The sequence below is a fragment of the Neolamprologus brichardi genome, chromosome 15, assembly GCF_056152115.1.
Source record: "Neolamprologus brichardi isolate AB-2024 chromosome 15, ASM5615211v1, whole genome shotgun sequence".
NCBI lineage: Eukaryota > Metazoa > Chordata > Actinopteri > Cichliformes > Cichlidae > Neolamprologus > Neolamprologus brichardi.
The window spans coordinates 11,863,907-11,885,150 of NC_142118.1; the positions used below are offsets into that span (position 1 = coordinate 11,863,907).

At 43.7% G+C, this 21,244-nt stretch overlaps 1 protein-coding gene across 2 annotated transcripts in view; it reads right to left on the reverse strand.

The window, feature by feature from the left end:
- The window catches only part of syne1a (spectrin repeat containing, nuclear envelope 1a), a 126,902-nt gene that overhangs the window by 6,162 nt on the left and 99,496 nt on the right, over window positions 1-21,244 (reverse strand). For both annotated transcript variants that reach the window (XM_087852137.1, XM_087852136.1), the window contains 42 exons: window positions 20,974-21,165; window positions 20,169-20,300; window positions 19,904-20,004; window positions 19,607-19,757; window positions 19,283-19,411; window positions 18,973-19,146; window positions 18,589-18,804; window positions 18,379-18,480; window positions 18,137-18,256; window positions 17,851-18,051; window positions 17,576-17,749; window positions 17,318-17,449; window positions 17,028-17,224; window positions 16,779-16,911; window positions 16,186-16,368; window positions 15,948-16,097; window positions 15,684-15,860; window positions 15,448-15,603; window positions 15,207-15,362; window positions 14,948-15,118; window positions 14,736-14,869; window positions 14,432-14,636; window positions 13,512-13,694; window positions 13,262-13,408; window positions 13,005-13,159; window positions 11,940-12,087; window positions 11,724-11,818; window positions 11,388-11,622; window positions 10,938-11,132; window positions 9,643-9,768; window positions 8,271-8,426; window positions 7,880-8,038; window positions 7,512-7,678; window positions 4,782-4,944; window positions 3,995-4,182; window positions 3,641-3,791; window positions 2,922-3,104; window positions 2,642-2,779; window positions 2,307-2,498; window positions 1,480-1,798; window positions 835-903; window positions 346-479 (listed from right to left, as the gene is read on the reverse strand). In XM_087852137.1, coding sequence (XP_087708263.1) covers window positions 346-479; window positions 835-903; window positions 1,480-1,798; window positions 2,307-2,498; window positions 2,642-2,779; window positions 2,922-3,104; window positions 3,641-3,791; window positions 3,995-4,182; window positions 4,782-4,944; window positions 7,512-7,678; window positions 7,880-8,038; window positions 8,271-8,426; window positions 9,643-9,768; window positions 10,938-11,132; window positions 11,388-11,622; window positions 11,724-11,818; window positions 11,940-12,087; window positions 13,005-13,159; window positions 13,262-13,408; window positions 13,512-13,694; window positions 14,432-14,636; window positions 14,736-14,869; window positions 14,948-15,118; window positions 15,207-15,362; window positions 15,448-15,603; window positions 15,684-15,860; window positions 15,948-16,097; window positions 16,186-16,368; window positions 16,779-16,911; window positions 17,028-17,224; window positions 17,318-17,449; window positions 17,576-17,749; window positions 17,851-18,051; window positions 18,137-18,256; window positions 18,379-18,480; window positions 18,589-18,804; window positions 18,973-19,146; window positions 19,283-19,411; window positions 19,607-19,757; window positions 19,904-20,004; window positions 20,169-20,300; window positions 20,974-21,165 — 6,789 coding nt within the window. The remainder of the gene's footprint in view (window positions 1-345; window positions 480-834; window positions 904-1,479; window positions 1,799-2,306; window positions 2,499-2,641; window positions 2,780-2,921; window positions 3,105-3,640; window positions 3,792-3,994; window positions 4,183-4,781; window positions 4,945-7,511; window positions 7,679-7,879; window positions 8,039-8,270; window positions 8,427-9,642; window positions 9,769-10,937; window positions 11,133-11,387; window positions 11,623-11,723; window positions 11,819-11,939; window positions 12,088-13,004; window positions 13,160-13,261; window positions 13,409-13,511; window positions 13,695-14,431; window positions 14,637-14,735; window positions 14,870-14,947; window positions 15,119-15,206; window positions 15,363-15,447; window positions 15,604-15,683; window positions 15,861-15,947; window positions 16,098-16,185; window positions 16,369-16,778; window positions 16,912-17,027; window positions 17,225-17,317; window positions 17,450-17,575; window positions 17,750-17,850; window positions 18,052-18,136; window positions 18,257-18,378; window positions 18,481-18,588; window positions 18,805-18,972; window positions 19,147-19,282; window positions 19,412-19,606; window positions 19,758-19,903; window positions 20,005-20,168; window positions 20,301-20,973; window positions 21,166-21,244) is intronic.

Consider the following 21,244-nt stretch of genomic DNA (forward strand, 5'->3'; position numbering starts at 1 on the left):
ATTACATCACTACTGGACTTTAGTTGGGTTTTTTAGGGCATTTAATCTATCATTAAGATCCAAATGTATGATCTAAACCTTCATATGACAATGTTATAGTTTTTACCATTCATTGTTTGTGTCAGTCTAGTGGTTAAACTATTTCCCTAATGTGCAGAAGATCCCTGCTTTGAGAGCAGAAGGGAACACAAATCCCTGGGAGGCTTTGTGTCAGTGCAAAAGTCTGCACACCCATCTGCTGCTGTGACCCCCTTTAAACAAGGGAGCAGCTGAAAGAAGCTACTACTGCTGCTATTCATCATTTATGTTGCTTTAAGACATCAAACAAACATGAGGAAGACTCACGTAGCCCATGTAAGTGGAGTCCACATCGGGGCTGACCCGGTTGGCAGTGGCTTCTCTCTGCTGGAGGTGATACCGCCCTGCGTCCAAAGCCTGGTCCAGCTGCCTGAGACTGGCCTCCAGCTGGCCTGGCTCACCTGCACAAAAAGCACAAGCAGATCTACATAAACAGAGGAGCAAAAGTTTCAATAACACAAATCTTTATTAGCATGCTTGTGGTGTTGAATGGGGCTGAAATGGCATGCATTAGTCTGAAACGCAACATACCGGCAAGCCATCGCAAACAAGAGCTCAGTTTTATGATATTAGATGTGACACAAATGTGGACGCACAATACTAAAAATGCGGTGGTTATTCAGTGAGTGAAAACTCATGCCTGCATGCAGCTATACAAAGATTTATCTAGATGGTTGGACATCCAGCCTGTTTAAAAAACAAAAACAAGCGTGATTTAGTTGACGGCATGCGCTTCTAACGCGTGCTGTTTCCTACCAGAGGATGATTTCAGTGTTTTCTCTGTCAGTTTTATATAGGCCTCTGGGCTCTCTGGGATAACTACATCTGGGAAGAGACATACAACAGACACTACTTACAATGCACACACGACTCTGAGGGATCTCTGAGGGATCTCTGAGGGATCTCTGAGGGATCTCTGTCTTTGATTGAAGTCTTTAACTATTTAACAATGAATTTGTAGTGATTCCAATGACAAGTGTTTACACGTGAGCTCATTTTGTGCTTTTCTTATTTATAAAAAATATTATAGGTTGTGTTCTTGCCTGCAGACAAATGTCACATGTTAAGCTGCTCTGCTGTGCACTAATTTAAGAATGCCTTTGTTTCCCCTGTCACAAATAAAAAAAACACGGTACTTTCTAGATATTTATTTATTTTTATTACACTGAATTTAATTGACATAATTGAATCTTTATTAATTGTTCACATCCACCCCTCTGCTGACAGGGCAAATGTGTGATGTCATCCATGCTGTTACTGCAAAACTTTAAACTATTTATCCTATTATAGTCCTATCCTATCCTATTATGTGTATATGTGTATATATGTACTTAAGCAAGTCCATCAAAACTGTTTATTTCTGGGAAATGTTAAATCAAGCTAATCATCCATCAGACCAACCTGATAGTGCTGTGGCAGCCGTCCTCATATACTCATCCTCGTCCTCTTGCCCTTGGCTTCTTTCCCCATTGCCTCGTCCTGAGGGGCTCTCCAAGTCTCTGCTCAGATCGTAGTCGTGGTCCCACTCTAACGGGATGGAGTCCACGCTGGCCGGGGTGTCTCTGCCTGAGCGGTCGGCCCGGACGAGAGCCACGGTGCCCGAGGCTGGACGCGCTGATGTCCGGGGCAAAGAGGAGTCGCTCCACTGCATTTCAGAGAGGTCTCCTCCATCCTCCATGTCCAGCTCTCTGTCTGAACCGTCGAGCTCGTCGTCTGCAAGCTGAGTGAGACAGGCGAGACGAGAGATATAGTTAATGTTGCAATTTCAAACTAAAACATGACAGAGTGCAGTTTCTAAGGACTAGGTAGGTGAGCATGTGTATTGAAATGTTGACATCCTAACAATCATGCTCAGTGTCTTTGTCCGGCATGTTTACACCATGTCAGGAGTGTGAAGATGTGTTTATTTTAACATCTTCAGGTCCTGGAAACAAGCAGAAGTGCAACTTGTAAATACAAGAAAACTAAAAACAAAGGAAGTTGCCACTGCAATGAGAGTTCATGCTTCATTTCTGACATTTCAATAGGACATGTTTTTCACATTAATCAGAATTTGCTTCATAAAAACACATCTGCTTGCACTTTCATTCAGACTGTTTGCCGTGTACCCTCAAATCTGCCCTGAAAGCTTTCTGCATGTGGGGTAGAAAATTCTTCACCTGCTCCGAAATATTGTCGTTAGATGATATTCAGAAATTCGGCAGGCTAGCTTACTTATTTTTACTTACAGGCAGTCGCGTGAGTTTCTTGTAGTATCTGTCCACTCGTCCGAAGACCTCCTGACAGTATCTTTGCAGCTCCTCCAGCTCCTCCTCGATGACAGCTGCATCCAGAGGTTCACTCTTCTCAATCAGAGCATCACCCTGCCTGAACACCAGCTCGATCTTCCCCGTGTTCAGGTAGATCTCCTGCTGAAATGCCTGTTGAGAAACATGTTGTTGTTTTTTTAAATTTACCCAAAATTAACTAGACATGTCAAAAGCAGTTCTCAAGTACTGTGATTTCATCAAACAAGAGAGAAAAGACAATAGTATGCTGCCATGCACTCAAAAAATCGTCTTACCCTGAGCTGTTTGATTTTGGCCTGTACGTCACACTCGGAGAAGTGCTCTATGTTGGTGAGCTGTAGGTCCATCTCAGTCAGCCACACCAGGATGCTGTCACGTGCAGTCTCAAACTCCTCCCTCTGGCTGATGAAGTGCTGTGACAGACAAACAGCCATGCTTTATGATTTCAGATTTTGGATATTTGTTTTCAATAAAGCCAGTGCCCAGAGAAAGAAAAGAAATAAGCTCAATGGCAAGGGTGATTTCAAAAACCTCACAGTCCTCAAAGAAAGCTACCTTTAGCCTGCGTATGACTGCAGCCACCCTCTTCTGCAGGTTGTCCCATCGCCTGTTCCCATCGTGCACCATTTCCCTGAGACGGCAGGAGGAGTCTGTGCGGTTTTCCCGGGCCAGACGACGATACTGCTTGTTGATGAGCTCTAGCTGGGTCAGGCACTCCTGCACCTGACGCTGGAAAGCCTGCAACACACATAAGTCCAGAGGAAAAGGGATATATATTACACTACACAAATACACAAAGATTACAGATGGTTATAATGGTTATATATGGTTTAAGTTCAGATGATATATCAAAAATAACTCTGAAAAGCGAAAGTTGCTGCAGTCGGCTAAAGATTTGATTCAAAAATAAACTTTGAATCAAAATCCTTAAAAAATGTGAAATTATGTCTAATTAGGTTCTTACATTTCAAATCCTAATTAAAATCCTAAAATTTTACAATTCTACTAAGATGAACTCTCTGTTCAGCCACAAGTAGGACAGTTGGCGAAGGCTCAGGCGAGTCAGCTAGCAGGAATGTGCACGTGCACAGTGACAGACAGCAGCAGCTGAGCAGACCAGAGCAAACGAGTTTCTGCAATGTGACACTCTTCTTTCTTCTGTCTCGATCTTCTCACATTTATCACTGTATTTTAACTGTATAAACACATGCAACTTGTGCAGCCGAGGCTGACCTTTACTCTTTGTTGTGGGAATAAATCTTAAATATGCAAACCTCAAACTTCTTGAGCTCCTCTTTAGCGACGGTATAGAGAACTCCAGAGGAATTAGGCAGGGCTGCTGTTTTTTCTGAGGTCTTGAGCCAATCCTCAAACCTGCCGTAATCATCCAGGAACTTCTGCCACAACCTCCAAGTTTCTTCAATCCTGCAGAGAAACAAGTTACAGTATGAGGGCGGTTGAACGAGCTCACTAAATGTTCTGAAATCAATATATGTCACTGTATTACTTGTATCAGAGGTGGTAGCAAATTGTCATGATTCTGAAGCTGATTGAGGGTTTGTTTGAATTTCAACACCAGTGCAGAATCTTGTTGCAAATTAGGCAGAATTTACTGAGGATGCACTGACTTGAGCCTCCTCTCCATGGACATGGCGCAGATGTTCCTCCAGCGTCGGTCCAGCCCTCTGGTGGCCTGCTGGATGGAGTCGCACTCCGTCTCAGTCGAGCAGGCATCGCAGTCGTGCAGCAGGACTTCGCACAGGTTCAACACCGACGCCACGCCTGTGCTGTGTTTCTCTATGTCCCTTTGCAGCTCCTGGAGAACATTCAGAATAATAACTTGATTTTCAGGACCCATCTCATAAAGTTTTCTGAGAGAAAGCAAGCTCCTCTGGCACCATAAATTCATTCAGATAAGAATCAGCCCTCCTGGCGAACTACAGTAAATCCATGTGTAAGATAAGTACGTCTCTGGAAGAGGAATGGGGTTAGTGGGGTCCCAGAATCCAGACCAGATTTAGAGAAGCGTCTTGGCAGGAGGAAGTCTATTGACACCTACGGAGCACTGAACGTAAACAAACAGCTAGAGTCATGCTTTGATTTCCTCATGTGCTTCTGTGTCATTTTCCACCAACTTGCTTTGAGTCATAAGGTCCTGCTATAATTAAGTCTTTGCAGAAAAAGACACACATCATACAGATCTGCTTCTATGTGTTTGCAAAGGTGCTTATACATCTTAGCATTGCACTGTAGGTTTGTAAGACCAATGCCTACCACATGCTGGCCAAGTTCTGTAAATTCAAACAAAGGATGAGCACTTGTTTTCTTTATTCTGTTTTTTTATTACCTAAAAGGCCCGTGAACACATCAGTAAATTAGCCTAGTAAAAGTTACGCGTGTGTGTCTGGTTCCCACCTGCTGTTGGTTGAGCTTCCTCTGAATCTCCTGGTCATCACAGGTGTCGTAGACGATGGGCTTGGACAGCTCGGTCTCAATGTGAGCGAGCCATGACCGAAGGCTGCTCATGTTTTTATCCAACTGCTGTACCGCCACCAGGGTTTCCCTCAGCTTCTTCACCCTGGAACAAAGTCAGAGAAGAAGTCAGCGTCAGTACTGTTACAACTGTAAACTGTAAATAAGAGAAATCTTACGGTTTGCTCAGGTGGGTGACAGCATATAATATAAATAATTTAAAAAACAGAATATAAAGGGATATGGTGGTAAATTACACAAGCAGGCTTTAAAGAAGGAACTAACCAACCTTAACCTAATAGACTAAATCGAGTGTTATTTCACATGTGAGCAGATTCGAAGCCCATATGACAGCTGGGGACCATTTTGGATCTGTAAGTTCCAGACATTTTCGAACACTGACCCCTGCAATCTAGTGCTGTATATTAGGTGGCATCCAACTACAAGTTTTGTTCAGCAAGTGCAACATTCAGCACCTCGCCCTGCAAAGCAATGCAACCCTGTCTGTATGTCACCACACGGACGCAGTAAGAACGAAAGCTGCGGCCGCTCTTTGTTGCATAAACATACCGAGGCCCATAATGTTCTAAAAATAGATGCATTTAGCAAGTCTCCTCCACCTCATATAAAGTCCATTATTACACGACTGGCTGCACTGGGGTATGCAACCTGCAGCTGGATTTTGCTTTGCATGGGGTGCTGCATGATATCAGTTGCACACCACATCTCCACTTCCTAAATCTACTGTCACACTTGAAATACTGTAGGATAAAACAGCTTGACTTTTTACATCACAGGGAAATAAAGTGAAGAGCTTTACAAGTAATCCTCATCAATGACAGACTGCAAATAATTCAAATAGGTAAACATTTGTTTAACTTGCTTTTTGTACGTGTTTGCACAGCTTCACTGCGTCTGTTCGGGCCAGATAAGATGTGAGCCAACAAATGATGATGCTCTCACATGAACACCAACACACAACTGTCTTTTTGTTTTTAGCCTCCTCCTGAAAAATACCAACTAGCTAAGACTTAAAAAATATTATTAGCACAAATTAAACCAGATGTGCACTCATGAAGCTAAAATACTTGGGGCAACAAAAACCTCTATATTAGGCACTAATGACCTAATTAAAATTTTATTTATATGCAGTTCTACAAACGGTAGCAGGAGTATGTTAAAAATGCAACATAATGCATATGACTTACAAGAGAAAACAACACTTTTGAAAAAATATATATATATAAAATATAAATTGTAATATAAATTCTTAAGGTCATCCTGCCTGCTGACATCGCAGTCGCAATCCAGCAAATCCTCTTCGCTCGCGCATCCTTCCATATTATCCGTACCCAAATCCAAAACCATGGGGGTGCGGGATTCCTAAAGACAATCTTAACCTTAGGAAGTGTCAGTCCGAACGCTCTGTTTCGTCTCTGAGCAGCACATGGGACTTTCTCTCAACTCTGTGTGCACAGAGTGGGAGGGCCAGCAGGTAGTGGCAGGGTGGCACAACTGTGACTTATCAACTGTTGCTCTCCAAGGTTAAAAAAAGAGAAGCTCCAACAGATATGTGTGTGTGTGCTCAAGTGCGAGTGGAGTGACAAGTGCTGCTGTTTCTAAAAAGAGACTTATAGTCAGAGGCATGTGCTGCAGAGCTGGACTGTGCTGGAATATCAGACACACAGAGGGAGTGTGAACAGCAGTAAGGACTGTAAACTTTGCGCATGTACACGCAGCTCGATGGACAATAGTAATAAAACATGGCTTCCACTGAAAAGACAAAATCCAAAGACTATGAAAATGTTAACTTACAACACATTCTGCTCAGTCTGTGAGAGGAACAAGGTCACTCTTCGTGTTTTGTTTTAGCAAAGGAAGGATATAAGAAACAAAGAGTCTGCAGCTGTTTGTGTGAGGTTAGAAAGAGTTCTCCTTTTCCTCCCTCCCCCAGTACAGTCCCAGAGGGGAACTGCCGGAAGACAGCAGACTGGGGCAGCTAGAGGCAAAGTTTGGGCTAGGTCACTTTCAATTCACTAATCCTACGTTGCTTACAGTTCTAGTTTCAGCGTGCATTTTTTAGTACCTTTCATATCAGCACTAAAACATAGTGGAGGAGTGATGAGGAATGTGACCTCTCTCTCAGCTTCACTAAATGAATGCCCCACTGATGCTGGTAAGGAAATTCCTCAGCAGCACGGTGGGAAAATTAATTCCCCACAGGCTCCAGTTCAACTAGTACCTCCTTGTTCCCACTAGGGGCCAGATTTACCACAGCATTAAACTGGGTTTTGGCGTAAAAACTGTACTTTTGGTATTTACACAAAAACACATGACAAGCTTGAGTGAAAGCAATGGGAACTGATCCTGTTGCATGTATTTTTAGGACTTCCTTTCTTTAGGGGAAAAATATAGGAAGGAGAACATATAAATCATGCAAACTGATTTACTAACATTTGTAACTGTACTCACTGTACTCACATGCTAGTTTGCCCCATTTAGTAAATCCGGCCTGCTTCTTATCACCATTAAAAACACATTTAATTCAACATAATGTCCTGGTATTGTCCTGACACTGAAAACTGTTCGAACTTTAAGACAGCTTGGGAAACATTTACTACTTTAACTTTTTGGTTTGGACATGGACCCTTCCTACAAGTCTCGTACACCCACCTGGCTGCAATGAGATCCAGCAGGTGTTGCCAGCGCTCGCTGACTTTGTTGAGTTTGTGCTGGATTTCCGTCGCCTTGCTGTCTTGGCTAGCTCTGGCCAGACGCTCACCCATAACCTGCAGCTGCTGCTTGTTCTCCTGAGCGACACTGATCTCCTCCTGGTAGTCCTGGTGTGCAAACACACATGAGGTTAACTCAGCGGTTCAGTGCTATAGTTTAGCTGTATTTTAGTAAGTCAAGACGGGCCATTTTCAGACTTCAAAACAAGCCAGACTCAACTCTTTCATTTGTCTGTACTCGATACTTCTGTATCAAAGCATACTCTTTAGTAGTTTCTTTACAAGTGCATTAGACTGTTTTGAAATTACCTTGCGCAGCTTTTCAATCATCTCATCGATACTGATGTCCCCATTCTGAGAGACTTTGCTCTCCATCTGTGTGAGCCACTCACATAGTTCCTTATTCTTCTCATTGAACACGGCCCACTCATTCAACTTCTCGCTCACCTGCTGCCTGCGCAGGGAAAGCTGAGGGGACACGGGTGGAGACAGGGACAAGAGAAGGGGTGAGAGTGAGAATATGTGACAAAAGCAGTATCAAAAGTGAGCATATCAAGAGAAAGAATATAACTGGTGGAAGATGAATTAAATAGAAATTAATAGGGTTTTAAAAACAGAAACCAGACTGGAGCAAAGTCCTTAAAAGAGAAGACACAAAAAAATGGCAGACACAACAATGTGTGTGTTTGAGTGGATGTACCTGGTGGCAGACCTCCTCCCACTGGCGCTGTAGCAGCTGGAGGCGTTCTTGTAGAACTGTGATGTCATCAGCACTCACCACGCCCTCCAAAGAGTCTCTCAGCAGGAATAAGGAAGTAAGGTCATCGGTCCAGCCCTCCACGCTGCTCTCCAGCTCCTGCATCCATGACAACGAGAAATTAAGTAGGAAAAAAGAAGCAAGGCAAGCAGTCCCCACGTTCGAATGCAAAGACAGGAGCGAGCCTGTCGAGAGGGATTTATTCCCTCATGATGAGCACAGCCAGAGTTGGTTAAAGCAGGAAAAACCACAGAGCATGTCTGCTGAAGCTGAGCTGCAGCACCTGCATCCCCCGAAACACTAAGAAAATGCAAAACAGCAAAGTGACAATGAATATTAGAGGAAGGCGCGGTGCCAAATGCTATGATTCGACGTTGTTTTTCTGTAAATCCCTAAAATAACAGCAGCACATCATATTCAATGCAAAAAACAGCTACACTCATGGCTAATAGCAGATAAGGTAACAGAGATATCCAACCTTGCATCTCCTCCTCCGTCATTGTGACGGTTTTGCTGTGCTGTAATCATTTGCAGACCCAGAGCATGTCTCCATTACGCAACTCACACACACAAAAAGGAAGCACGCACACACACACACACACACACACGCACACACAGGGATGCTCTCTCTCTGTCTCATGCGCACGCACCCTCTCTCTCTCTCTCGTTCTCTTTCCCCACCCCCTTTCTCCTCAGCTGATTCAATGTGCAGCTACTCACACGGTCCTCCTCCTCCTCCCCCTCCTCCCCCGAGGAGCAGCCGAGGATGTGTGATGCATGAAACATGACTGCATACACTATTGGGTGGAGATGAAGTAAAAGAAAAAAAGAAAAAAAAAAAAAAGAACGGTAGGGCCTGGGTCAAATTAAAAAAGTCTTTAAATTAATAAAGGGTCACTTAAAAAAACAACAAAACAAAACAAAAAAAAGTTTCGGAAATGACAAGGAAAATAAAGCTACCCTGACTACCGCACACAAGGTCACGCAATCAGACAGCAGACTGATAGAAAAGGGCTTTTTTTTCTTTCTTTTTTCTTTTTTTTGTTCCCGCTCCGTCTGTTTGTCCGTTTATCCCCGCAGATAGATTAAAGAGGTAACGAGAGGACATGCCTGAGTTTGTTGATGTGTAAATGTTTAGACAGAGAGAGAGAGGGGGGATGTGACTGATGAGAAACAGCCAGTAGGATGGAGAGTGGAGAGGATCTACATATCAACACTTTCAGTAAAGCATTAAGCTAAAACAGAAAAATGAAGAATATTTAAAAGAGTGTGTATGTGTGTGCGAGAAAGAGAGAAAGTATCATATTCTCCTCACCTTGCATCTGATTTGCTCTGAGTGCAGCTCCTCATGGTGGTCAGGCAGAGGCACAGACAGCTTTCTCTTGAAGGCCCTCAGCTTCTCCAAAGACACATCTATGCCCTTCTCACATCGCTCCCAGTTCTATGCAAGCACACGCACAGTAAGAATTAGAGCAGAAAACACCCCCCCGACACACACACACACATAACACACACACACCGACTGCACACCTTCCCATTTACAGGGAAGATGCTGTGTGTTCTTCTTGCAGCCATAGCAATGGCATCACAAGCAGTAAAATGCAGAATACACAATTACAGACTAACAAGGACACACATCACAAGGCTGAAGTCAGACCACATCACTTACAAATGGCCCACTTAGCTCTGAAGCTCTCAAGTAGCAGCTCGAGAAAGAGTGATACAGCATAAACAGCTCTCTAACAAAAAACAGGGAGGTTCTGCTCCAGAGGACGTGGATTACAGCTATTTTTAGAGACTAGACAGCAGTCCAGTTTATGAAAAAACATTACAGTATTTGGTAAGCAGTGGAGAAAGCCAGCATACCTGAAGCAAGAGTCATAGTAAGAGAAGAGCCAAAACAAGACTAGAAATGCTACAGCAGCTGATTAACAGCAAACCAGGGAAGACAACACAGATCACAGGGGAAAGAGTATGACGAAGACCTTCAATGAAAGAGCCAAAACCCCGGGTGTGTCTTTAAACTGCGTCACTTAGTCCCGTTTTAAACAGGGCACTATCACAGCCTCTAAAATCCACCTCGCTGGGTTCAAATCATTACAGCTCACTGCAGTATCTGCAGTCTGTGTGCGTGCCTGTATGTGTGTGTCTGTGTTTGCCCTGGGCTGGCACTTTTTAAAAAAAATCTTGGTGCCATTTTGTGGTGCTTGAGTGTGTGAGCAGAGAGGCTCAGCTATTTATATAAGGACAGAAGAGTGCTCCATCTCTGCACTTCGCCTCTTTTCAGGCCTTAAGGTGCAACGCTGCATAATTAATGTGACAACCTGGCTCCACTGTCCTATATGTACAACTGGGCATGCTCAATAAAGGCTCAGACGGGCCAATGCCCTTCAGCACCCTTCACAGCACCTTTCTACACTGCAGTATGTGGGAAACATGGCTTAGCCTACGTACAAGAAAGACTTGACATTGTAAAAAACTTACTGCTGTAAAATCACTGTAACAATAACACTCAGGAAAACACGAACCAGATGGTGCTAGCAATCACGAGAGCGGGAAAAGAAAAGTATACTTTATGAAGATTAGTTATTCTCGAAGCTGGCGTCTGACCTTCAGTAAGCCCTGCAGCTGCCTCCTCTGCTGGTCCAGGCGATGGTGGGCATGCCTCCACCTCTCCTGAATCTCCATCAGCTCAGTCTGCAGTGTGGACTCCGCCTTGGCGTCCGCTGACAGCAGCAGACTCCTGCCGGCCTCTACGGTGAGGATGTAGCCTCCTTGCTGCCGCTGAAGCACTCGCTCCCTCAGCTGAAGGAGCAGACATGAGGCAGAGTTTTGTTATCAGATCAGGATTTTGATGTTTTTAGGTTAATTTAGTGCTCAATTAAGCTTTGCAGTTTGAAGAGTGAAAGGCTCGGGATGGCTATAAAGTTTGTTTTTACAGTCTTTTTTTTTTTTTTACAGATTTCAACAGAAAATTTTAAAATATCAGTACAAAGTTAGTATAAAAAGCAAAAGAGAAGATTTAAGTAATAAGGCTATAAATGTCTTGCTGAAGCTTACCTGTATCTGACCTAGCAGGTTTCTGGCCTGCTGCAGAGCCACTGGTTCTCCTGGCTGATGCACATCTGGATCACGGGTCACTTCCTGTAGCCATCGGAGCAGCTTCTCTGCCATCTCCCGGTAGTTCTGCCACTGCCGAACCAGACTATCGATGATGCCTCGCCGCTGTTGTGCCCGCCTCACCACACCTTGCCACTGATTGCTCAGCAAAGCCAATTTCACACTGAAGTCGTAACTGTTAGCATGGCAAGAGAAAGAAAAGCGTGTTAGCATCCCTCTGGCCTTAATTTCCCTGAAACTCTTAAAGAGATTTAGCAATTGTCTGCGTGCTTTTACCTCTTATCAACTTGTCCTTGGTCCAACAAACGATGCCCGTCACTTATGATGGAGTAAAGAATCTGCTGTCTGCTGAACATTTCTGCCTGGAACAACTGCACATGCACACATATGAATCAATAAAACACTGCACGCAATCAAAGAAAACGCTAAACAGCATAGCAGCAATCCTTTAATGTCACACAAATAAGCTGATATATACAGACAACCACTGACCTCATGGTCTCTCTGTTGCTCCAGCAGACTCTGGTAGTTGCCTGAGATCTCGGCACCTAGCTTCTTCTCAGTCTGAGTCAGGAAATCCATCCAGGCCTCACACTTCTCAAGGAAACTCTGCTGCTGGAGCAACACCGACTGCAGTTTACTGGAGACGAATAGAGCCCTCATTAGAGACATTTACATCACCACAAAGAAGATCACTATAGCACTGTGTAGTCACAACTTTGCATGTTTCTACTATTAAATTCATCAAACTTTTACAGTTTTCTATTGATTTTTTATGAAATGGCAGGTTATAATCTAGCATAAGTGAAGGACACATCTCTATCAGTGTCAGTGTAGCATCTTTTCCTTTTTATCAGCTTCTTTATTAAAAGTTTATGACTTTTGGGACCTTTTGTTCCATGAATCAACATTATTATGGATTTCAGATGTTTTCCAGGTCAGCCAGTTATTTAATAATGACTAAGTCACTATTTAAAGACTTAAATAAACACTTAATAAATGGCTAACTGTGAAGTCAGACAGTATAAACATCTCAAGGTCAACAGTCTGAATAAAAAGACTTCGCCCATGTTTGTTAGGTCCCCTTCAAACATGCATTCCTTTCGATAATATGACTTTGAACTGGTTGGCGTCATGTCTAAATGCTCGCTCTGGTCACTTTTGAGAGCAAACTCATCATGTTGGTTCTACATTTACAGACCACTTTAAACAGCATGCACATGTCACATGTCTCAGAATGCCCAGAATGCAATAACTTGAGAAAAAACACTCTAGCACTCCGTCTGCCATGCTGTAAGAATGAATTTCTGACCCCTTGTATTTTATGCCCAGTGGCAAATATTTTGTATGTATCAGAGTTCATATCAAAGAAGCATGAACCTAAAAAGACAAATGCCAAAATGCTTTCAGTAAGACACTGATGAGGTCAGCCATGTTAGGGGTTTCCCACTGAAGTTGTACTGTATAAAAAAGGATCCCCCACAGCGGGTAGTTTGATTTGGCAGAGGTTTACATTGGAGTCCCTTCCTGAGGCAACCAAAGGGGGATTTTTGGTACCTGAACCTCTCGGTGAGGTGAGCAGAGTGAGTGGCCCAGGCTCTGTTGAGACTTTGAAGCCGTTTAATGTCTCTGTCACTGACTGGTATTCTGTACACCATCTCGTTAACACGTTCCAAGTCTGGAGATAGACTGCTCAGCTTCAACAGGTGACCCTGGAAAAGTATTATGTAAGTTAGAGGACACGCGACACATAAAAATATAATGCTAAATAACACATTAAAAACAAATCTTCTAATGTGGACCATTCTTAATACCTTGAGTTTTTCTATACGCGTCTGGACCACATTAAGGTCGGGTGAACCCACTGGGTCCGACTCCTTCAACACTTCCTCAGCCTCCTCAGCCATGCAGATCAGTTTGTCTAGCTGCTCTCTGAAAACCCCACACGTCACAGATCCGGACTAGAGACAGACAGGTGATACCGTGTAAATACAAACTCAGTGGATTACCAATCGCATACCTTTCTTTAAGGTGTCTTTTTTCTTCTAGTTCCCACAACCCTACCTGCAATACATCCTGTTGCCTGTGCAGGGCGTGCTCTAGTGCTGCTAGGCGATGCGTGAGCGACAAATGGTCGGACTGAAGGGATGCCGCTGAGGAGGAGTCGACTTGGCTCCTCAGTTGTTCCCCCAGTGCTTGCAGCTGCTGGAGGGACTGCTGCACCGCGTCTTGGTCACAAAGGCAATCCTGCAATAATATTTTCAGGAAGAGAGAGAAAGAAGCTAGGAATCACTGAAAGCCTGCGCACACACATCAGACATACAAGAATTTATAACCAAAACTGGTAATTTCCCAAAATGTGTTGGGTTTTTATTTGTGTTATTTGGAAGGATTGAAATTTTTGGAAACTAAAGTATTATTTGCTACTGACTACAACAAGTTTGAGTGAGCAATAAAAGTGAAGAAACTCTTAAACAGAGTGTAAGCAGCTCTGAATTCTTAACTTTGTCTGGCAGTGGTTTGCATCAGTGATCCGCAGTAAAAAATAAAAACAGTCGGCTTACAGTATTAAGACTGTGTCTCTAGACATGCCCCAGTACGGTCCTACAAACCCAGCATGACACCGGGGGGGACCCCTGTAGTGTAAATCAGGGGCCTGTCTTTCCCTTTGCAGTCTCCCTTGAAAAGGCTTTTGTTAGTTGTGTCATGAATCTACATTCAAGCGGACAAAAGGACAGGGTGGTATTCTGCAGTGCGGATAGAAGCTTTGTGAGCCATCACAGTGAGCTGACAAGCAGTTTAGGAGCTTATTCCCAAATTCCTCAGAAAGGAGATTGAGGGATAGCAGGAGGAATCCTCTGATATATTCTAAGCCACAGAATATGTGGATGCAGTAATAACCTAATGCTAAGCTCAGGCATTGGACGATAACTACAGAAGAGAATGTTTAACATGTCGTGCTCCAGTGTCTCATCTCTGCTTACGTTGCAGTCCTTAATCCAGGCACTGCTTTCTTCTTCAGTTATCTCCCTGTCAGTGGCGCTCCTCAGAAGTCGATCAGCACGTTCTTCCTGTTTGTGAACTGCAGTCACGCACTGGCTGTACAGTGACCTGTAGCGCTGCCACAGTCCGAGCAAGGACTTACTGGTCCTTAGCTGCTCTGAGATCTGCTCTAGCAGAAGATTCCACCTGAGGGAGAACATTTTAAAAAGTGTTATATTCTGAAATCAACTGAGGGTATAGTTGATATTTAAGACTGAAGTCACTCAGAGATGAGTTGTTTGTTACCTGATGTTGACGTCCCGGAGAGCTTTGTTGAGCGTTTCCGCCACCGACGGGTGGCACTCCGTTAGCAGCTGGTGAGTTATGGAGCCAAACTTCCTCAAACTACTTTCCTGTTTATCCATCTCCTCCTGAAGGCTCTAAATGGCACAGGTACCAACAATGAATAAAAACTAGCCACAAATAACAGCGTGCGGGTTATTTTCTGCAATTCTCACCTCTAGACTCTCCACCTGCTGCTGCACGGCCTCCAGAGACCCATTAAGGAGACGTAGCCTGGACACAGAATAACGCCCCTCCATCAGGTAGCCATTTATCTCCTCTGAAGCTCGCCGGTACAATGTCCACTGCTCCAGCACCGACCGCAGGCTCACTTTCATCTGACTTATCTGATAGGAAAAGTGGGAGATGAAATACGTAAGTGTGGGAAAATTCAGAAACCATCTAAAAGTGACATCAGAGATGTGAGAAGCTCACCATGTGGTCCAAATGAGCCCAGGACTGGTTTAGTCCTTTAAGAGTTTCCTTTACAACACAGCAAGCTGCTCCTTTCTTATCCTGGATGAGAGCATTTCCTCGTTCCTCTGCTTTCTCTAGATCCTTCTCTTTTTCCTTCACTAATTCTTCCAACTCCTGTGAAAACAACTTTATTTTAAGCTCATTATTTAAAGAACAAAAACAAAAAAACAAACAGATTTTTGTGTGAGTGTGGTCCTACCTGACAGTCTTTGAGTGCACTCTGCACCGATGCTACATCCTCTATCCTCTGTCTCTTCTTCAATTTCTCCTCCTGTACTGTGAGCCAGGTTTTCAGTGCCTGAACTCCATTTTCATGCTCCAACCAACCTTCCACAAGTCCTTCTAAAAGCTGAATCTAAAATACAGAACATTGTGGAATGGTTAAGTGACTCAAAAATGGTGAAGAGCAGCTTTTAAGTACACTCTGAGGGCTACCTTTTCCGCAATGAGCCCCTGCAGTATCTGCCATCTTCTGTTCATAGCCCCTAGCTTCTCAGCAAAGTCTGTTTTGTCACTGCGCTTTCCCTCCACATCCTGACTGCTGATCTGCAGCACTGACTGGTTTACAAAGTCCACAGTCAGCTGCTTACACGTCAGATCTATACGAAAGCCCTGTGAAATTAAGAAGACGCATCATGAGACAGATGATGGGGAGCAAAAATATCAATCCAAGGACCGGTGGCATGAAAATCTTTGTACCTTATACTTCTGCAAGTAGTCCTGTACCACCGCTGAGCCCACAGCTGCCATGATCCTGTCCTGATCTTCCTCTATGATGTTCTCCATGAGCGAGATCCAGCTCATCAGCTCTGTGATGGCATGCCGTGATGCTAACTTCTCCATCTGCAGCTGAGGAAAGGAGAAAGAAGAAAAGAAGTTAGAGATGTCCAAAAAGTTATGATAAATATTGACTTTGTAACAGCTGCTTTTCTCAAACCTGGTGGAGCTTCTCTTGTACTACAGGGATACGAGTCAGCAGCTCAGCCCACTGAGTGTCGACTTGGCCCAGCGCTGTCCTCAGGCCAGCCGTGTCCACCCTTTTTAGTCTCAGAAGCTGGTTACCTGTACTCAGCACTGACGAGCGCAAAGACGACTTAGCGTCCACCTCTTTGGAAAACTCCTACAAGAAAGAGAAAAACAGGAGTTGGATTTCACACTTACATTTGTTAACTTTACGTCATTAATAGGTGTGTGACACATTTTTGCTGCTGATGTAGACATAAGCATTATTAATTATTCTTTTTACAGCAGCACAAGGGATGGGAAGAAAAAGTAAAATAGAGATACATTAGAAAAATAAAAATAAGACAAATAGTGTACAAAAAACCCCAAACACTATAGTATGTAAAAATGGTCACTATTTACAGTAAAATGCACAGATCTTTTTTTTTATATGTACATAAATTACAGTGGGAGTAATAATGTATATGCATGTATTTTTAAACAGGGTGTTGGTATTAAACAGTTTGACTGCTGTCAGGATGGAGGACCTGAGTTAATGTTGACAGCCCTAATAAAACCACCACTAACCAGGAAGGCACAGAGGTGGTCTCTGACAGTCTCCAGCTCCTGAGGAACGGTCACCGACTGGGTCGTCCAGAACTCCAGTCTGTCCAGAGCCGACTGCAGCCAGTGGCTCAGCTCTGCTGACTCACTCTGGTACCTGAGATTTACAAACACACAGACTTAGAGGATGCTTTCAACATCATTCAGGCTCTAAGTGTCACAAACAGGGTTGCTGAGAGACCAAGACAGAGGACTGTAACCACAGACCCTTACCTGGTCCAGTGTTTCAGTGTTGAATCAAGGCGGTGCAGCTCCTTGTTGACCTTAGTGGTGGAGGAGAGCCAGTGCTCTCCCAGCTGTGTCAGCTGGTTCTCCAAGTCTGAGCAACCAACAGACAGAAAAAGCTTCTTGCCCTCCTCTAGTACTTGATAGAGTTGGGGCTGGTGCTCAGTCAGGCTGGCTTTAAGTCGCTTTAAGAAAGAGGATGGAACAGATAAATAATCAATTTATTTAAAAAAGCATATCTGACTACAGCTTTCTGTAAAGTGTGCAAAGACATTCACCTGGTAGAGGCTGATCCTTTCGGTTAGCCTCTCTTCCGTCTCCTCTACCAGACCCACAGTGGGGATGCTACACTCCACCGCCTCCAGCTGTCTGCACAGAGCCTGATAGTCTTCCACGAGTCTGCTCCATGACTGTGAGAGCGAAAGGAAAGCGTATGCTATTTATTTTCATTTTCTAAACCACAAACCACTGCTCTTTGGGATTAAACTGAATAAGACTGCAGCTACTTTTTACCAATAGCTCATTACTATCCCTACCTCCAGAATCCCCTCCAGCTCCACTCCTCTTCTGTGGGCCTGTTTGAGCACACTGTGGGCTAAAGCCATGGTCTCTTCCAGGGTTTGACTTTCCCTCTGAGACACCAAACCAGACACTTTACTGAAAAATGTCTGGGTGAGGATCATATGGCATTCCAGACCCTGGAAAAACTCCTGTATTAAAAAGAAAAAAACAACATTTTAAATCCAATTGTACAGTAGAAAAGATAACTAAAACCAATTAGAAAGTTAAAAAATCAAAGCCCCCTCCTTACTTTGTGTTTGTCTAGTAACATCTGAACCTCTATGACTGAAGCCACTGTCATCTTTTGGTCAGCAGCCATCTTGTCCTGAGCAGTGTCCACCAGGTCATTAAGGTCGTGCAGTGCAGCTTCATACTGAGCCTTCAGAGACAAACCATGGTTCAAACTACTCCGTCTGGAGCCCACCATAAGCACCAACTCCTCGTATGCATCCTAAAAAGACAAATGAATATGTGAAACAGTCCCTGTTACAGTGCTGGAGCATTATGATCACAGTGTAACAGAATGAAAGTATTACTTGTAGTTTGAGTAGCTCCTGATTGGATGACGAGTCTGATTGGAGTCCCTCTGCTTTCGTCTTCAGCTCAGTAACTTTCTGCTCAAATTCCTTCAGGCTGTCTTCCACTTCTGATAATGTCTGTAGAAAATGCAACATATTTACTATAAAATCTGTTTGTAAAAACTCCCTTTAGCATATTAAATCTGCATCTTAAATATGCATCTAATACTTGTGTATTTTCTGCTGGTGCGCATACATACCTCTATCTGTTTGGATGCAGGTCTGTCTGCAGTTCCGGCCATCTTATGTAGCAACTGGTGTTTGCTTTCAGTCAGGGCTGTGAACAGCAACCGCAGTTCATTCTGGCAAAAATAACGCAAACAAAGTCGGGGAATAAGAACAATGACGTTGTAACATCAATAAGATGCTTCACAACCCAAGTTTCCAGTAAAACTATTCAGCTTTAACACCTGGAAAGCTGAATGTTCCTGCAGCCTGTCCCTCATGGCGTCACAGTGCTGTTCCAATGCAGAGTCCAGCAGGCCCATCCTCTCCTGCAGGCCCTCTAGCGTGTCTTCCATTAGAGCTCGCTCTTCACCTCCACACAGCCTGTCCAATCCACCACCCAGCAGATCTCTGCAATTTTTCACTTCTCTGGTCATCTCCTTTAGCTGTTTATTCAAACCCTAAACAGGGGAGCCAAACTCAGTTAGTATTATTTTATGTTAAAACCTTGAACTCAAGTAAGACAAAAGCTTTTTGTTAATGCTCGAGAACAGCTAGTACTTTTCCTCCTGCTGCGATTTATATGTCAGACTATTTAACATCTTTTATTGCTGTTTGTCTTCTCCTACCTCCAAATGTGTGAGCTGTGTCTCTGTGTCCTCAGAGAGCAGCACAGGACCAGCGAGCAGCTGATTCTCAGCAGCATCTAACCAGGACGAGGCAGCTGATACTGCAGCATACAGGTCCTGCTGGATTGTTGCCCCCCCTAAAGATGCTGCAAGCTTACTCTCACTGCCCGCTGCCTGTGAGGGGCAAAAAGATTATGCACTTGATATTTTGAAAGGCATGAATAAAAATAGTTTTGTATTACTGGTTAAAAACACTTTTTATTTTGAGAAACACAAAAGAGAGATTAACATGAGAAAATGTTTGCTTCACCTCCTCTGTGATTCTTTCTAAAGTCTGGCTGCAGGCCTCAAACGAAGCTCTAGGAGAGCAAGAGTCCTGGCTGGTAGCCTCACCTCTGAACACCACGCTGGGACTGGACAGACGGGACCGGTGGAGGACCTGCACACAAAGAACGAAATATGAGAAAGCTCAAGGTCACGCTGGCAGCATGCATAACAACAAAAGTGTGAAATTTCATCAGTGGAAGAAACAGTACGAACACAAACTTCTAGCTTCTAGTAAGCACATTTATTTAAAGATTTTTAAAACCATTTAATGCATAAAATAAAAATGCACAGTTTCTGGCATGTATACCGGGCTAAGCTGGTCTTGCTCCAGGGAGTTCAAGGAGAGCTGCAGCTTTGTGTTCTGATCATTATTTAGGTTTTCCCATCTCTGTCTCAACTGCTCCAGAGGAGACAAGGTCTCATTCTCCAGCAGCACTCCACCAGGCACGGACACCTCACTGCAGGAAGGAGAGGACGTCATTAGAGAGCAAGGCAACGCAAAAGCTGTGTCGTGGTCAAAATCCCGACTGGAAAAAACAAAGTACTCACAATTTTTAAATGTTTTAAGGACGTAAATTTTTTTTCAAGATCTTTGATAAAATACCTGTCCCCATTGGGTGTGGTTTGTTGGCCAAGTAACTCCTCTCCAACGCTGGCTACAGACTTGAGCAGCTTCCTCTGTTCAGCGACGTGCTCCTGAAGCTCCTACAGAATATATTACACTTGTGTTCGATTTTATCTATATGAAATATGCACTTTCTTTTTGCAGTGCATTTAATAAAAGGGAAGTAATAATTACAAATTGCATATGAGACAGTCAGCTTAGGTCTTTCAAATATATATTAGAGTATAAAAGAGCTTCCTCTTACCTTCTGTCGACGCAGGTTGTCGTGTTGCTGCTGCGTGCGTGTTGACCGGGCCTGAGAGAGCCAGTCCTGAACGTTAGGACTCTGGGACAGAGACGAATCTGGCTCACTGTCCTCCTGCTCTTGCAGTGAACCCTGGGACAAAGATGGACATTAGGTATAAGATGTAATTTTGGAATAAGAGCATTTAACAGCTGCCAATTTTTAAGCCAATTTTTAGTAAGCAGAAATAAATATGCCTAATAGCCTAACATATATCTATGATATTTATCATTAAATTATTTTGAGAATGGTAAAGATGAACTAATATTTATTCATCAGCGATTGCTGCATGCATGTACCTAGAAAGCTTCATTAGCCTTCTGATTTATTATACAGTGATTAAATATCTGAGGATTAATGTGAACAACCAAAAGGGCATGTTAAAGGAGACCAGGAGCGAAAATGCAAAGTGGAACTTTCATGTTGTGTCCTCAGAAACGCACCGGATCGAATACATTTAGTGTTTACATCTGATGAGTCAGCATCCTTTTGTCTAAGCGCCATTGTGAGACACACAGCTGTTGCTGTTTCACAGTGGAAAACAGTGGACTTTTATGAAAGAGCATGAATTAGCCTTTAGTACTTTTTGCACAATGCTAGCATTGACGTCGCAGGCCAATTCAACATAATGCAGCAGAGCAAAAGAAAAGACAAAGAAGCATGGAGGAAGGAAAGCTAGGAAGTGAAAATACACTGGGGTGTGGAGGGTTGATGCAGCCATGAATGTTGAGACAGTAAAGAAATAACATATGACTGCTGATCTCACCTGTATGTCAACTTGTTTGTCCTGCAGCATCTGCTGCAGCTCTAGCAGGCTGTCTTTGAGGGAGCGCAGTTTCAGTGTGAGCTGCTCCGCCTCGCCTTTGGTTTCAGCCCGGCCCTCCAACAACAAGCTCTCGCTATGGACGGATAGCTCTGATAGGTACGACACCTTCTGTTCGATCTCATACAGCATATTCTATTAAAAAAACAGGATTACAGTTGATCAAGCATTAGCATTTCTCATAGGTTTAAGCTGCTCTCCTCAGCTCCCAGAT